The sequence below is a fragment of the Physeter macrocephalus genome, chromosome 18, assembly GCF_002837175.3.
Source record: "Physeter macrocephalus isolate SW-GA chromosome 18, ASM283717v5, whole genome shotgun sequence".
Classification (NCBI taxonomy): Eukaryota; Metazoa; Chordata; class Mammalia; order Artiodactyla; family Physeteridae; genus Physeter; species Physeter macrocephalus.
In genome coordinates this window covers 71,555,335-71,570,651 of record NC_041231.1, presented here as the reverse complement: position 1 = coordinate 71,570,651, position 15,317 = coordinate 71,555,335, and the positions used below count along the sequence as shown (strand labels likewise).

The 15,317-nt window shown below is 50.7% G+C and overlaps 1 protein-coding gene and 1 long non-coding RNA gene across 2 annotated transcripts; one reads left to right on the top strand and one right to left on the bottom strand.

Moving 5' to 3' along the window:
* The first annotated feature begins 520 nt into the window (after positions 1-520).
* LOC114484276 (uncharacterized) lies at positions 521-7,678 on the top strand. Its single transcript, XR_003676969.2, has 3 exons — positions 521-2,419; positions 6,420-6,533; positions 7,176-7,678. It is a non-coding gene; the product is annotated as an uncharacterized lncRNA (long non-coding RNA).
* Positions 3,065-12,041, bottom strand: PI16 (peptidase inhibitor 16). Its single transcript, XM_007105382.4, has 6 exons — positions 11,815-12,041; positions 7,653-7,874; positions 5,723-5,832; positions 5,348-5,436; positions 4,047-4,724; positions 3,065-3,830 (listed from the first exon to the last, which is right to left on the bottom strand). The coding sequence occupies exons 1-6, from the start codon at positions 11,983-11,985 to the stop codon at positions 3,709-3,711; spliced, it is 1,392 nt and encodes a 463-aa protein (XP_007105444.2). The 5' UTR covers positions 11,986-12,041; the 3' UTR covers positions 3,065-3,708.
* Positions 12,042-15,317: the final 3,276 nt, after the last annotated feature.

Here is a 15,317-nt window from a genome sequence, read left to right as displayed (position 1 = left end):
GTCCACCTGCCGGTGCAGGGGACACGGGTTCGTGCCCCGGTCCCGAAAGATCCCACATGCCGTGGAGCGGCTAGGTCCGTGAGCCATGGCCGCTGAGCCTGTGCGTCCGGAGCCTGTGCTCCACAATGGGAGAGACCACAACAGTGAGAGGCCCAAGTACCGCAAAAAAAAAAAAAAAAAAAAAAAAAGGCAGAAGCAAAACTGTCTCTGCAGATGACATGATCTTGTATTGAAAATCCTAAAGAATCCACTAAAAATACTGTTATAACTAATAAATGAATTCAACAAGGTTGCAGGATATAAAATTGATGTACAAAAATCAATTGTATTTCTATACACTTGCAAAGTGAAAATGAAATTAGTGAAACAATTTCATTTACAATAGCATAAAAATTAATAAAATACAAATTTAACAAAAGAATTACAAAATTTATATTTTGAAAATTATAACACATTGTTGAAAGAAAGTAAAGAAGACCTAAATAAATGGAAAGACATCCCATGTTCATGGATCGGAAGCCTTAACATTGCTACAGTGGTGGATTACATAATCCCTATCAAAATCTCAGCTGACTTCTTTGCAGAAATTTGACAAGCTGATCCTAAAATTTATATGGAAATTCAAGGGATAATAGCCTACACAGTCTTGAAAAACAACAAAGTTGGAGGACTTGCACTTCCCAATTTCAAAACTTAACTACAATGCTACAGTAATCAAGATGGTGTGGCATTAGCATAAAGATAGATACATAAATCAATGGAATATGATTGGGAGTCCAGAAATAAACATTCACTTTTTTTTTTTTTTTTTTTTGCAGTACGTGGGCCTCTCACCGCTGTGGCCTCTCCCGCTGCGGAGCACAGGCTCCGGACGCGCAGGCCCAGCGGCCATGGCTCATGGGCCTAGCCGCTCCGCAGCATGTGGGATCTTCCCGGACCGGGGCACGAACCCATGTCCCCTGCATTGGCAGGCGGACTCTCAACCACTGTGCCACCAGGGAAGCCCAAACATTCACATTTTAATTCAGACAACTAACTGTAAAAATTTTAAAACATAGGCATAAATCTTCATGACCTTGGATTAGGCAATGGTTTCTTAGATGTAACACCAAAAGCACAAGCAACAAAAGAAATAAGAAGTCCTCAAAATTAACAGCTTTTGTGTTTGAAGGATATCAAGAAAAATTGAAAAGACAACCCACAGAATGAGAGAAAATGTTTGCAAATCATATATCTGATAAGGGACTTGTATCTAGAATATGTAAAGAATTCCTACAACTCAATAATAAAAAGACAAATACCCCAATTAAAAAATGGGCAAAAGACTTGAGTAGATATCTCTCCAAAGAAGATATACAGATGGCCACTAAGCACGTGGAGAGATGCTCAACATCATTAGCCATCAGGGAAATGAAAGTCAAAACCACAGCAAGATACTACTTCACACTCACTAGAATGACTGTAATCAAAAAAGACAGTAACAAGTGTTGGTATTGTGGAAAAATTGAAACCCTTGTACATTGCTGGTGGGAATGTAAAATAGTGCAGCCACTTTGGAAAGTAGTCTGGCAGTTCCTGAAAAAGTTAAACATAGAGAGTTACTATATGATCAGAGTAGCCATATGATACCTCCTAGTATGTACCCAAGAGAAATTAAGACATATTGCCACACAAAAAATTTTAATGAATGTTTGTAGCAGCATTATTTATAATAACCAAAATGTGGAAACAAGCCAAGTGTCCAACAATTGATGAATGGATAAATAAAATATATTCCATACAAAGGAATATTACTTGGTAATAAAAAGGAATAAAGTACTATCTCATGTTACAACATGGATGAACCTGAAAATATGCTAAGTGAAAGAAGCCAGACACAGAAGGCCATATATTGTATGATTCTATTTATACAAAATGTCAGAATAGACAAACCCATAGAGACAATAGATTAGTGATTGCTTAGGGCAGGGGCTGGGGGGCGTGGAGGGAAAATGGGAAGTGACTGCTGAGGGGTGTGGGGTTTCTGTTTGGGGTGATAAAAATGTTCCCAAATTGTGGTGATGGTTGCACAGCCCTGTGAATATACTAAAAGCCATTGAATGGTACACTTTAAATGAGTGAATTTTATGTTATATGAGTTATACCTTAGTGGAGATACATTCTATCATCTCATACACACACAGACAGCATTCAGGCCTGGACTGATTTGGATGCTTCCTGTTTAGCTGCCCCTCCCCACCAGCCCCAGCTGGGTCCCAGGCTGCCCTCATCACCTACCATTGCTAGCCCTACTCACACACTTGTGCTTTCCTGCCCCACAGCACTTCAGGACCATCCTGTGCTTCCCTGGAGGGTGTCTGGGACTCCAGAGCCCTTTCTCAAGACTCCAAGCACCAAGGGTTGGCAAAGCCATGCTGAGGTACATTTCAGACCTTGTGTCCTGGGTGGACGTGGGCAGCGGGACCCCTGTGAAGAGGTCGCATGCCACTCCTTGATCCTGGGTCACGAACCCAGCTAGGCTCCACTAGTGACTCCCAGAGCTGGGAGAGTCAGCCCAGCACCCTTCGCCAACCCTTGGCCCTAGTCCCTTTCTAATGGCTACCTGAAGATTTGGGGGCGGGGGTTAGGAAGGAAAGGAAAAGTGCCTCAAAGAACTAAATGGAGTGTTTGGGGGAGAGGGCCTGTGAAGGAGAAGGAACAGTTGCCATGAGTCAGTAGGGGAAGAGGTGAGCCTCTCAGGGCCCCCCACCCAAGAGCCTCCCTTGCCCCCTCTTGCTCGCAAGCACGGTGACTGGTCCTCTTACACAGGCTTTTATTCAGGAGTCAGGGGCTGCCTCCCTTCCCTGCTCCCTGCCTGCCCCACCCATAGAACCCCTCTCAGATGGGGCTTGTCCTTCACGTGCCCTTCACGACACCCGCTGCCTGCTAAACAGGAAAGTTAGGGGACCGGATACTCAGAACCCTTACCTTGCCCAGGCAGACAACCCAAGGCCAGGAAGGCAGGGACCTCCCCAGAGTCCTCACTCACCCCCCTCCCAACCCCCAGACTGAGATGGGAGGAACAGAAGGGGTCCAGACACGTGCAGTCAGTGGGCAGCAACCTGAGCTCGCAGTGGCCAGGCCCCATGCACCCAAAGATGTCTGTGGACGAGGCACATGCCCTGCAGTCTTTCCCTTCCAGAGGGACTTCAGCCAAGAAACGTCTTGTTTGGCGGGCTGGGGACAGGGTGGGGGAGATGGCAGGAGGACAGCTGACCTCTTCACCCTGGGAAGGCAGGAAGCATTTCTGGGAAGAGCCCTAGACTCCAATGGCTCCAGGAAGAGGCCAGGGGGCTGGAAGGGGCCGAGGGGTTCCTGGGAAGCCCTGAGATCTTCTGTCCCTGGAAGAGCAGGACTGTGGCCACACACAGGACAGCTGGAGAGTGGGTATAGGCCACTGGAACACTGCTCAGAACAATCTGCAGCTGGCTGAGGGGTGGACCTCCCCAAAGGCAGAGGCATCCTGGGGCAGTGCCAAGGGTGGCCCTGTTGAGGCCTCCTGAGGGCGCAAGGCCTCTGGCCTGGAGTCTGGCTGGGGTGAAGGGGGGCTGAGGGGCCACAGAGAGGACCTTCCAGGAAGCTGTGGTCTCTTATTGGAGAAAGACAATCCAGAGTGGGCATGAGGCTAGGGTCCCGCCCATGAGACCTTGCCTTTGAGTAGTGACCCCTTCAGAAGATTCCAGCCAGCACCAGGGGAGGCAGTAGCAGCAGTCCCAGGAGGAGGCCCCAGCCATGCCCAGGGCTCGAGTTCAACCCTGACTTGATGCCATGCTTTTCAGGGCCCTCTGCACCTGCAGGAAGGGAGAGGCTTTGCCTCAGCCTGGAGACAGCTCTGCCTGACCTCCCACCCACCCTACCAAGGCATGCATGTGGGGCCCAGCAGCCAGGGAGGAAGCTCCTACTCGGAGGGTGCATGCCCCTCTGTGCCTGTATCATCTATACTAGAGGCAGGTTGCTGACATTCTGGAGCCAGGAGGGGAAGGTAGGATGGATGCTACAGGCCTTACCTGGCAAGGAGGACTGCAGGGCCAGGGTACGCCCACCCATGGCATTAGCGGTGGCAGAGGCACTGGGGGAGTTGGACAGGGACTTGGAGGAGGTGTGCCCCTTGTGCTCCAGTGTGGCCTGCGGCTCACCAGGCTTGTCCTGCGCTGGAAAAACTGAGGCCAAGATCTCACTGGAATGAGGCGACTCGGCCTCAGCCTCGCCCTCCTCCTGGGAGTGGGGTAGCGGCTCCCATGTCCCCATCAAGGACATCTTGGGCTGCAGAAAACTCTCTGGGCTCCTGGAGGGCATTCCTGTACTGCTGGCCTCTTTGTCTGCTGATTTGGGGGTAGGATCATGGGTTGATTTGGGGAGGGTAGCCGGTCTCTCATCCAAGTAGAGTAGGCTGTGAGTTGCCAAAAAGGAAGGGACCTCAGTTGCTAAGGAAGGTGGAGCCTCTGTTGCCATGGAAGGGGAGTCTTCCGTTACTAAGGAAGATGGGGCCTTGGTTTCTACAGCAGGTAGAGTGTTTGTTGCCAGGGAGCCTGAGACCTCTGTTACCAAGAAGGATGGCATTTCCGTTGCTAAGGAAGAAGTGATACCCTCTTTCCTAGAGCCTGAGGCTTCTGTTGCCAGGGCAGATGGGGCCTCAGTTACTAGGTAAGGCAAATCCTGAGCCTCTTCCGGGCCTCTGATGGGTTCTGATAAGAGAGACAAGGCCTGGCATTAGTGCCGCAAGCAGGACCCCGCATCCCTCACCCCAGTGCAATCAAGGTGAGGTGATCAAATGTCCTACGAAGACACACAAACACACTTGCACACACCCTCTCCAGCAAATATGTCCCTCATTGATAATACATGTTATTTCTTGTGACTGACAGTTGCCCCTCCATCCACCTCCTTGTCCAAGTTTTCCCCTCTCTGCACACGCACTTCCACTTTTTCAGGGGATTTCTCCCGCTGGATTCCTGTTCCTAAAACACCCATCGCATTGCAGGCCTGGCCTTTGGAGTCCCTCTGACACCCATCTGGCCACGTCCCCCACCTCCACCCCACCCCACCCCCTTGCGCTCAGGAACCCCCAACTCTCCTCTACCCTCTGCTTGGAGGGTAGAAAGCTGGTCACTTGGAATGCCAGGGCGCCAAAGTGGTGCAAGGAGGGCAAAACAGGTAAAGCGGGCTTGGGAACCTGGATGGGGTGGGCCCGCTGAGGGTTCCTCCCCTGGCCCGTGCACCACTCTGGAGCCTTGGAAGGTACCAGACCACCCGGTAGGCGTCTCCTGCCTCACCTGCCTCCCCCCACCCCACCCCACCCCGGACTCACCACACAGGGAGTTTTCGCAGTGGTAGCCCGAGGGACATTGGGAGCATGGAGTTCCCTCCTGGTAGGGCCTCTGCCCCTTCACGTTCCCCCTGCAGGAGGCGAGGAGGATGCTGGGGGGAGGGGGGTCCCTGCCAACCCCTGTCCCTATCCCTCATACACACACCTAGTCTGGAAGCGCTCCCTGGGTCTTAACTTGCCCTACACTAATTTGCTGGGCCAGTAAGAGCAGACTCCCATGGGTGCCCTCGCAGCTCCTCCAAGGGTATAGGGTATGGACCCCAGATTGGCCCCCTTCCTCCTCCTTAGACTGTGTCCAGCTCAGCCCTCCCCTTGGCTCTGCCCACCCCCTTCCCCCAGGGCTCCCTCCCCACTCACGGGGGCTCATAGTTGCAAACCAGCAAGTGGATATTGGTCTCCTCAACGCCCTGGAGCTTCTCACAGAAGTGGGCACCACAGCCGATCCTCTCTGTCTTGGCCCAGACCACCTGAAGGAGGGCAAACCCAACAGTTTAGCCTGGGCAAGATGGCTCCTAGCTAATGTCTCTCTACATCAGCCTTCTATGAGTGAGGAGAGGAGGAATCCTATATGTAAGATCCAAGTCCCTGAGGACACACAGCTTCAGGACAAAACTCTGAACAGGGGGCTTGGGGGGAAATTTGTCCCAAGCAGCCTACTCTCCTCTACCAACCACACACACTATTTCCCTAGGACTCTCTCCCTCTGAAAACCTTCCCCTTTGATAGACCCTCGTGAATTCTTCTTGTGGGCTCCTCCTAGAGGCCCTTGCATTTTAAACAAGGGATATAACAAAGGAATGAATCTCAAATGGGAGAATCTTAAACATCAGCAACAAGCAAAGGCCAAGGAAGGGAACAGGAGGAGCCATTTTGGAAGTAAAACTTCCCCCCAAATCACAAGTAAGCAGGGACCTGCCCTGCCATTTCTAAGTGTGGGTCTCCTAACTGGTAGAAGGCGTTCTGTCTTAAGTATAAATTTTAAAAAGTCAAAACAACCTTTGTGCCCTGCCATTGGCTGAGACAAGCCAATATAGCCTCCCTTTGCTATTTCTAGGCCCAGTCTGCCCAGGAGTCACTCAAACTGAGGCCCGTTTTTTGTTGTGAGATCTGGCTCTCGCTGTTAATTCTGCACAACTCCCGAGGATTGGGGTCTTGCTGCTTGAATCAGGTGAGAGTTCCCGAGGGACCACTGTTGAGCATCTCCCAGGCAGAAATGACCCCAGAATGCACATGCACTCAGCCTTAGAGAACACAGGGGTGGAGATGGGGCAGCCCGACTCCTGCTGGGCACTGACAGCAATTCCTGGCGGAGGATGTATGTACGGGGAGTGTGAGAGGTGGCAGGGAACAGAGGGAAGGGGGCAGGGAGGGCTGGGGCCTCACAACTTCCTGATCTGGGTGGGTGATGTTGGGATTTCCTTCTCTAAAGATCAGCACTAAAAATACCACCCAAAAGAAACACTGGAAAATGGAATTGGTGGATATGGGTGGGAAGATGGTTGGTTCATTTCCTTTTTCTTTTTTTTAAATTTGTCATGTTATTGTTTGAACAACAAATAAGCATTGGAAGGACAAAAAAAAGAATTCAATAACACTAATGTTAATTCCCCTACACACACCCCTATGCCCCTTATCTGCAAACTCAAACTTTCAAAATGCAGTAAAACCCTGACATAGCAAAGAGTGACTGCAAGAGGCAGGAAATGCTCTCAGAAGGCTCTCCGAAACGTTCACTTGGTGACAGCTTGCTCTCTTGTTTTGCATGTAGTTTTTTCAAGGCAAAAGAAAAATTGTGTATTTGCTTTATCAGTCCCTGGCAGATTAGAAGCAGCAACTTAGACACGCTGAGAAATGACAAGAGGGACAGTGAGAGAGAGAAGACCGAAGGTGGGGGAAGCGCTTCACTGCTGGGGCAAACAGCCGTGTGTAACCTCGCCAGAGGACAAGACTGCTTAGAGCTGGATCAGGATCGCCTGGCACAGTAACTACCCTCCAGGAAAAAGGCTCTGGGACACCTAATTCAGGTCTCTTCAGGACCAGGAGGCCGAGAGGGGCCGCCTAGGTTTTCAAAAGATTGTGGCTTTTAAAGAGACAACTGAAAATGGTTTAGACAGTCTGAGAAGCAGACTTCGTTGGGGGCCTGGACAACACATGAATTGCTGTGGAGAGATGACTTTTACGAAGGATGCAAGCGGGGCTTACGGACTCCCGGGCTCTGAAGGGAGAGGTGGCCCCGCCCGGCCCCGCCCATTGCCCTATGGCCCCGCCCGCCCGTCCAGCTTCGCACCTGCGTGTAGTGGCCGCACATCTGGCCTGTGGCGCAGGTGGCGGCGCTGAGGTTGTAGTGCTCGCGCTCGTGGTGCCACTCCTCCATGGCCAGCGGCACGTCCAGGCCCTCGTCCGTGATGGCGAACAGGTTCTCGCCGCGACGCCCGCGCTCCTTGTTGTGGCCCCACACGCACTGCTGCGCATAGGCCTTGGCGAAGGCGGCCAGCTCCTCGTCCCACCTCTGCGGGTCAGGTTGCGAGGGGGAGGTGAGGACGCCTCGGGCTCAGTGGAGGCGGGAAAGGAGGGTGGGAGAGGGAGGTGAGGATGTCCAAATTGGGTGAGGATCAGAAAGGAAGGTGGAGGGTGTTCTGTGGGGCCTCTGGAGGCCGAAGACCCTCCCCTCCTTGCGGGGTGACTCGTGGCCATGATCTGGAACACAGCTGTGCTGATGGGGAGCTTCTGTGGGGAGGTGGGACGGTGCTATCCCAGGCCATGGAGTTAGGCAAACTTGGGACCATTCACCAGCTGTGTGGTTTTAGACAGATTGCCTAACTTTCTGAACTCTCACAGGACTTTGGGAAGAAAAAATGAGATGATGTTTTTGATAATGGGATTATTAATTAATACTAATATCATTCTATTTGCAAGGTGGGTGGTGATGCCCCTGCCAGGGCTGCCTGAACTGTTCTGAAGCACACACGATGTCCAGTGAGATGTTCTGGGGCTGGGTTGTTTATTCAGCCATTCCACTCCCCCTACCACCCACCAGAAATCTGACTTGAGGGGCCAGCACCCCCTTTAACCTCCCACTCTCCCCTTGGGATAGCCCAGCCTCTATGGCTTTACCAGCTCTGCGCTTCCCTCCCAATTGCTCTCTTGTCAACTGGACAACCCCTTTCCCCAAGAAAATTAAGTGTGTCTGTGTGACCCTCGCTGAGAGGCCTATTTTCAGAGCCTTGGTGGCCCAAAGAGCTGTCAGGTCCCAAAGGCAGTGTTCTCCAGGGAGGACCTCAGGTGAGATGGTGGGAGGGGGCATTTCAGGTTAGAGGGCCTCTGAGGTTCTGTGTCCCAGGCTGGAAGGACGGGCCCAGTGTGGGTGGGAAGACAGATTAACAAGGCATCTGACCAAAGGATTGAGGAGGGAGGCCTGGATCCCATTAAACTGTCCTTGGCCTCTCCTAGAAATGGATGGCCTGGCAGCAACTCTTGCTCCACCCTCTGGGGGCCTGCCAGCTGTGGGAGCCAGACAGCCCATAAAGTGCCAAAAGCTTGGGTGACCCTGAGGGGAGGGGGCTGTGTGGCCACACCCACACCCCCTCCCAGGGTTCTCAGAAGCAGCTGCCTGGGGTGCGGATGGGAGCACTGGGCTGGGATAGTAAAATGCTGTAAACTCAGGTGAATCCCTTTCCCTCTGTGGGCATTTTTGTCCCAAGTCACTGGTCCCTGAGGCTCTCTCAAACTGGTAGTAGTGGAGGATAGGGAGTGGGAACGGGGCAGGGTGCTGGGGACCAGGCTCAGGGTGTCTGGGATGACCTTCGGGGCTCCAGACTAGAGTGTAAGCTCCTTCAGCATGTCTGGCACAGTGCTGGCCCAGAGCAGGTGCTCACAGACATTTCTCAGCTGTTGATGCCTGAGACACAGCCCTGCTTACAGCAGTCTCTCCTACAGAGCTCGGCTGTAATTTCCATCCTGACTGGATGCCTGGAGTCCCACCATTAGAGAGTCATTCCTGTGAGTCTTAAGGCTTCTCAGTTGTCCAGAGACCCCTGTGGAGGTTCAAGAGTCACGGTACCCACCCTCACTGGCCACTTGGTCACCATCTGAAAGCAAGTCCATTCATTCATCCACTCACTCACTCATTCATTCAACAGTCCTGAGCACTATGCCAGCCCTGGGGTGACAGCAAGGACTAAGAAGCCCAAGTTCCCAGTGTCATAAACCGTTAATTGGGCCACCATGTGGTAACTGACAGATATGCGATGGGTAGTATAGGGGCACCAAAAGAGGGCCATTAGTGCAACCTGAGGATGGAGAAGGAGACATTAAGCTAAGTGTTAAAAGATGAGGCATTGGCCAGGTGGAGAGGGGAAAGGCATCCTGAGCAGAGGGCAAACACGAATAAAGGCATGGAGATGGGAAACGTTTTGGTGGGGGAAAGATAAGCTGCTCGGGTTACTCAAGGATAAAGTGTGAAGGAGAGGAGGCTGGAGAGGTAGACTGGGCCAGACACACAGAGTGGGGCTTCTCAGGAGCTGGAGCTTTATCTGGAGGCAGCAGGGAGCCAATGGGAGCCATGGAAAGGTTTTGAAAAGGGTCAGGCCAGTGTGTTGGATCATTCATTCTGGTAGTAGAAGCCAGACGCTGAGAAAGCAGGTAGAGGCTGTTCTAGAATTCCGTGGGAAAAGAAATGAAAGACTGAACCAGGGTTGTATCAAAGAGATGGTGGAGGGGTGGGGGGAGATGGGATTCAAGAAAAATTGAACCTTCTGGGAGGTAAAAGTGGTGATGATTAGACTTGGAGGCTGAGGGAGAGAGAAGAATCTGTGATAACCCCCACCTGCCTTACCCTGGATCCATTCCCTCTTTTGTTATCAAACACTTATTGTGCACTTACTGTGTGCCAGGCCCTGTTCTAAATGATTTACACATAGTCACTCATTTCATCCTTTCAACCACTCTACAAGAGAGTTATTATAGTGTTATCATCCCCGATTTACAGTTGGGGCACAGAGAGGTTAAGTAACTTGGCTGAGGTCACACAGCTAATAAATGGCAAAGTCAAGATTTGAACCCAGGCCATCTGACTCCAGAGTCTCTGTATTTACCACTGCTGAAGCTGAGCCTAAGCCTTGTCCCAAATTTATCCTAGTGTCCCAGTCCAGCCTTATCTCCCCCTCCTCAGATCACTTCCTACCAGGCAACAGCATATCCCGTCAATATCTGAACTGCTTCCTAGAATGTTGCCCCACTCCTGAGGTCCACCTCTGTCTACAAAGCAGCTTGCAGCCTGTGTAGCCCCCAGCCTCAGCCAGCAAGACTCTAGGGCATCAGGGACCTACAGATGGGGAAACTGAGGCCCAACAATGAGTTCCAGGCCTCAGCTGGGGAACTGTTGGCAGAGCTGGTAACAGAATCGGGAGCTCCTAGTTTGTTGTCTGCAATTTCTGGTTGCCAAGACCGACAGGGCTGTGAAGGGTGGTTCTGTGTGCATCTGTGGAGCCCTTCCTAGATCTTTTTCATAGGTCATCCTGTCTGACCCTCAGGGCAGGGACTGCCGGCACCATGTGATCAGGAAACAGACGCCTTTGAAGGTAAAGGGTCCACCCAGAGTCACTTCAGCCGATTGGACAGAGCTGTTAGAACTCTGGTCTTGGACCCCTGGTGCAACCTTGCTCTCAGGCACCAGCTAGGGGGTCCCTGGACACTGCCCCTCACCTAAGGGTGACTGGAGAAGAAGGGCCAGTGTAACCCTCAGGGAGGGCAGGAAGGGGGTGAATTTCTCACTTTATCTCTTTCATGTAAATATACCCTACTGTACTAAAAATATATGTATGTATATTTTTTTTAGATTTCATTTTCCCCCATTCAATATTATATCTGTGAGATTCTGTCCATGTTGATATTTATGTAGCTCTAATTATGACATCATTTTACAGATGGGAAAAACTGAGGGTCCTTACTAGGTTAAGGGACTCACCCCAAATCACAGGCCTTGTGAGTGGTCGAGACAGATTTTGATCTGTGTGATTCAGAGCCCTGTCTACTTCTGGTTCCTGTTCTCACCCCACCTCCTACCCTGGGTGCTGGGACTCATCCTGCTGCCCTATTTTTTCTTCTCATCTCCTTGGAAGGTATCTGGAAGATCGTTTCACCAAGGTGTTAGGAACTTCCTGTGTTCCCCCTCCCAGGGGCACATGCATTTTAGGAAGTGCTGGGAAGGGGTCACTGGATCAGGGAGCAGGGCTTCCAGGCCTGGCTTTACCAGCTATGGGACACGCAAGCCCCTGAGGGACCAGCAAGTCCCTCTGAGCCTCAGTTCCTCATCTGTATAATGAGGCTGCTTATGGGGGCCTGTAAATTCTACAATGTCAGGGACTCTCTTCCTGCCAGAGGGATGAATCCCTGAGATAGCTTCCACTCACAGCGTGAAAGGGGTTGGTGGGGGCCCTGGCCACACTTACCATTTGCAGCATGTTGGCGGCCGGCGGGGACACCTGGGCTCGGTAGAGATTGTGCAGCTCCACCATCACGTGTTTTTCATCATCACTGAGGGCTCCGGCGGGGCCCATGGCAGCCCCCAGCAGTAGCAGCGGCAGCAGCAGAAGGGCCAGGAGGCTGCGGAAGTTGTGCATGTTGGCCAGTCCTCTCTGCCTCTCCCGTTCAGGGGTCTGGCAGCTGGAGTTAAAGTCCTTCCCACACAAGCACCACCCTGGCTGGGGCGGGCGGGAGGGGCTGTGTCTGGAGGCCTGGCCCAGTTGAAACAATGTCTCGGGGAAGGCTGGGTGCTTGGGTCCCGACCAGAGTTGAGTCCACTCCCAGCATTTATCTCCCCTCAGAGTCCTTGGCCAAAGCCTCCTTTCGCTTGGTAACAGGGGCTCAGGCCAAGAGCTGTGTGAGTTCTGCAGTCCCTTCTGAGTTGTGGACAGGTCATCCAGGGGCAAAATCACAGTAACCTCTGCAACGACTGCACCCCAGGTCACACCCACTGGGTGCTGAGGACAGGTAACAAGAAGGGAGTCACATGGATCCTACCCCCAGAGGACTGGGCAAGGAGAGGAAGCAACAGGCGGCGTGTGGCAGGATGGAGGAAGACAAGATGTATTTGGCAAAGGTTGGGCCAACCTAAGTCTGAATCCCGGTTCCGTTCCTTTTCTAGCTGTGTTTTTGGCAGTTTTCTCAAGTGAACCAGTGACAGTAATAGTACCTACCTAATGGAACTGGAAGGAGGATTAAATGAGATCAAATATATAAAAAGCACCCAGTACAGTAACTGGCACATAGTAGGCTCTCAGTAACAGTAGACAACAACCACCCAGCCTTGGAATAGGCTTTTCACTATGGATACAATTGTGGCTTCCGTGTGCCCTCTGTGAATGCATGTGCTTGAGGTGCTCATTTGGAAGTGGGATGCTGGGACCCTTCCTGCTCTGAATATGTAGAAAATAGAATGTGTCTGTTTTTGACATCAAGAGAGAGCAGAAAAGCAGAATGGTGAGTGAGGCGCAGTGGCCAAACATTTGCATTGTAATGACCATGCAAGGGCAGGGACTAAGGTCTTGGCCTTGGTCCCTGCCCTTGCATGAGGTAGGAAGTGGGAACCAGTACTCTTGAGTTTAGCTGGGATCCTTGAAACCTGCACTTTCAGTGAACTATACACATAAAACTGGTTAAGATAGCACGATGAGCAGCATTTATTCACCCATTCATTCATTTGTTCATTCAACAAAGATTTACAGAGCTTCTCCACTGTGCCAGGCACTGATCTGGGTGAATAAGACAGATCTGGTCCCCACCATCACGAAGCAGGAAAACTTCCAGGAAACATGTGTAGCATTGTGGATAAGTGCATGGGGCTTATCATCTGGGTGGTCTTGGGCAAGCTATTTCCCTGCTTGCTGGCCTCAGTTTCTGTAAATTGGCCTTAGAACAGAACCTACCTCATAGGATGGTCATGAGCATTAAATGAGTTAGTATACCAATAGGGCTTGGGATAGTGCCTGGCACATACTAAGTGCTCATTGAGTTAGCCAGTATGAATGTATTCATTATTATTATTATTATTATTATTATTATTATTACAGGTGGGAGAAATTACAGGGCCTCAAGTTGTAGTTGAGAAAAAAATACAGCAGCCTGGCCTGGCTTTTCCTCAGGGGAGGAACCCGCTTGGCCTGGGGGATCTCACAGCTGGACGGGGAGGACATGCACCCTTGGAGGGCAGAGGATACAGACTGAGGAGGTGGAGAAGGAGGAGCCTGGTTTGCCTGAGAGGGGAGGGTGAGATGGAGCAAGACTGGGAGGCCGACCAGAGCTGGCCTGAGTGTTTGCAGACTGCTGCATGCAGCCAGAGGGCCCTACTCTGTACATGCACATTCCCACACAGTGCTCAGAGTCCTTGCTGTGTGGGTGACCTCATTTACTCCTCATGTGACAGCTCTGAGGTGGGTCTCATAATCACCACACACAAGGAAACTGATGCTCAGAGAGGTGAAGTGATTTCCTCAATGTTGGGGGCTGGGGAGGGGTGCACCAGAGCCTGGGACCTGCCACTGGGGAGAGAGGGAGGTTGAGGGCAAGCAGACTGGGGAGGGAGAGGAATGGAGGACAGGAGGCGAAGTTAGGGGAGGAGGAGAGGGAGGGGTGGTGACAGATTTAAGCACATGCAGGATTGGCTGTGATTTACATCAACTGTGTTTTTCTCTTTAACCAGAACTCGGGGGAAATTTATTTTCTGTGTTACTATCTATACATGTCTTAAATTGTTTCTTTTTTTTTTTGGCTGCACCGCTTGGCTTGCAGGATCTTAGTTCCGCGACCAGGGATTGAACCTGGGCCACAGCGAAAGTGCCGAGTCCTAACCACTGGACTGCCAGGGAATTCCTTAAATTGTTTCATTTTGAATAACAATATAATTCCACAACAAAAAATTAAGCCAAAGAGGGGAAAAAAATTCCACCTCTAGTATTTGCTTCTCGTCTTTGAGCAGGTGCTACTCAAAGTGTGGTCAACGGCCCGGTGCCATTCTGCCAGATGTTCGCTACTGCTTCTCAGCACAACAGGTGCAGAAAACAAGAGTGGGCATTGAGGAACTCTTACGGCAGTTTGACATAGTTGTTTTATGTCTGTTGAACATCTTATTCAAAAATTGAGGCTTGCATCTTGTATATCTAGTTTTCATTTTGTTTTTCTAATAATTAATTTTTTTAATGTTTTATGTTGTTGTTTTAAGCTGCCCAGTTTGTGGTAATTTGTTATGCAGCCCTAGGAAACTGATGTGATCATTCTAATCGGTGTGCAGTGAGATCTCATTGTGGTTTTACTCTGCATATCCTAGTGGATAATGACAGTGAACATCTTTTCATGTGCTTATTTGCCATTCTCTTTGGTGAATTGTCTGTTCATGTCTTTTGTTCATTTCGAATTGGATTGTTTTGTGTGTTTTTTTACTGTTTAGTTTTGCAAGTTTTTTAAAAAGTATAATTTTAGATGCTCGTCCTTTGTCCTTTGATGCATACATGTTTGTCGTTTATTTTTATGGTATTTTACAAAACTGTTGGTTTGTAATGGACTGGAAATTTTACAAACACAAACTCATACTTTACCACTGACAATCTGAGAAGCACAGTCCTAGTATGTTTCCTTTTTCTTTCCTTAATGAAGGAATAGCACGTGTACAATGTTGGGCTGTGAATTTTTTTTTCTAGGTAGTTATAAATAATTTCTCCAACTTGCTCATATCTTTCTAACTACCACTTTGCAATGTCTGCAAAATATTCCACAGAGTAGGGTTTCCCTGGTGGCGCAGTGGTTGAGAGTCCGCCTGCCGATGCAGGGGACGCGGGTTTGTGCCCCGGTCCGGGAAGATCCCACATGCCGCGGAGCGGCTGGGCCCGTGAGCCGTGGCCGCTGAGCCTGCGCGTCCAGAGCCTGTGCTCCGCAACGAGAGAGGCCACAACAGTGAGAG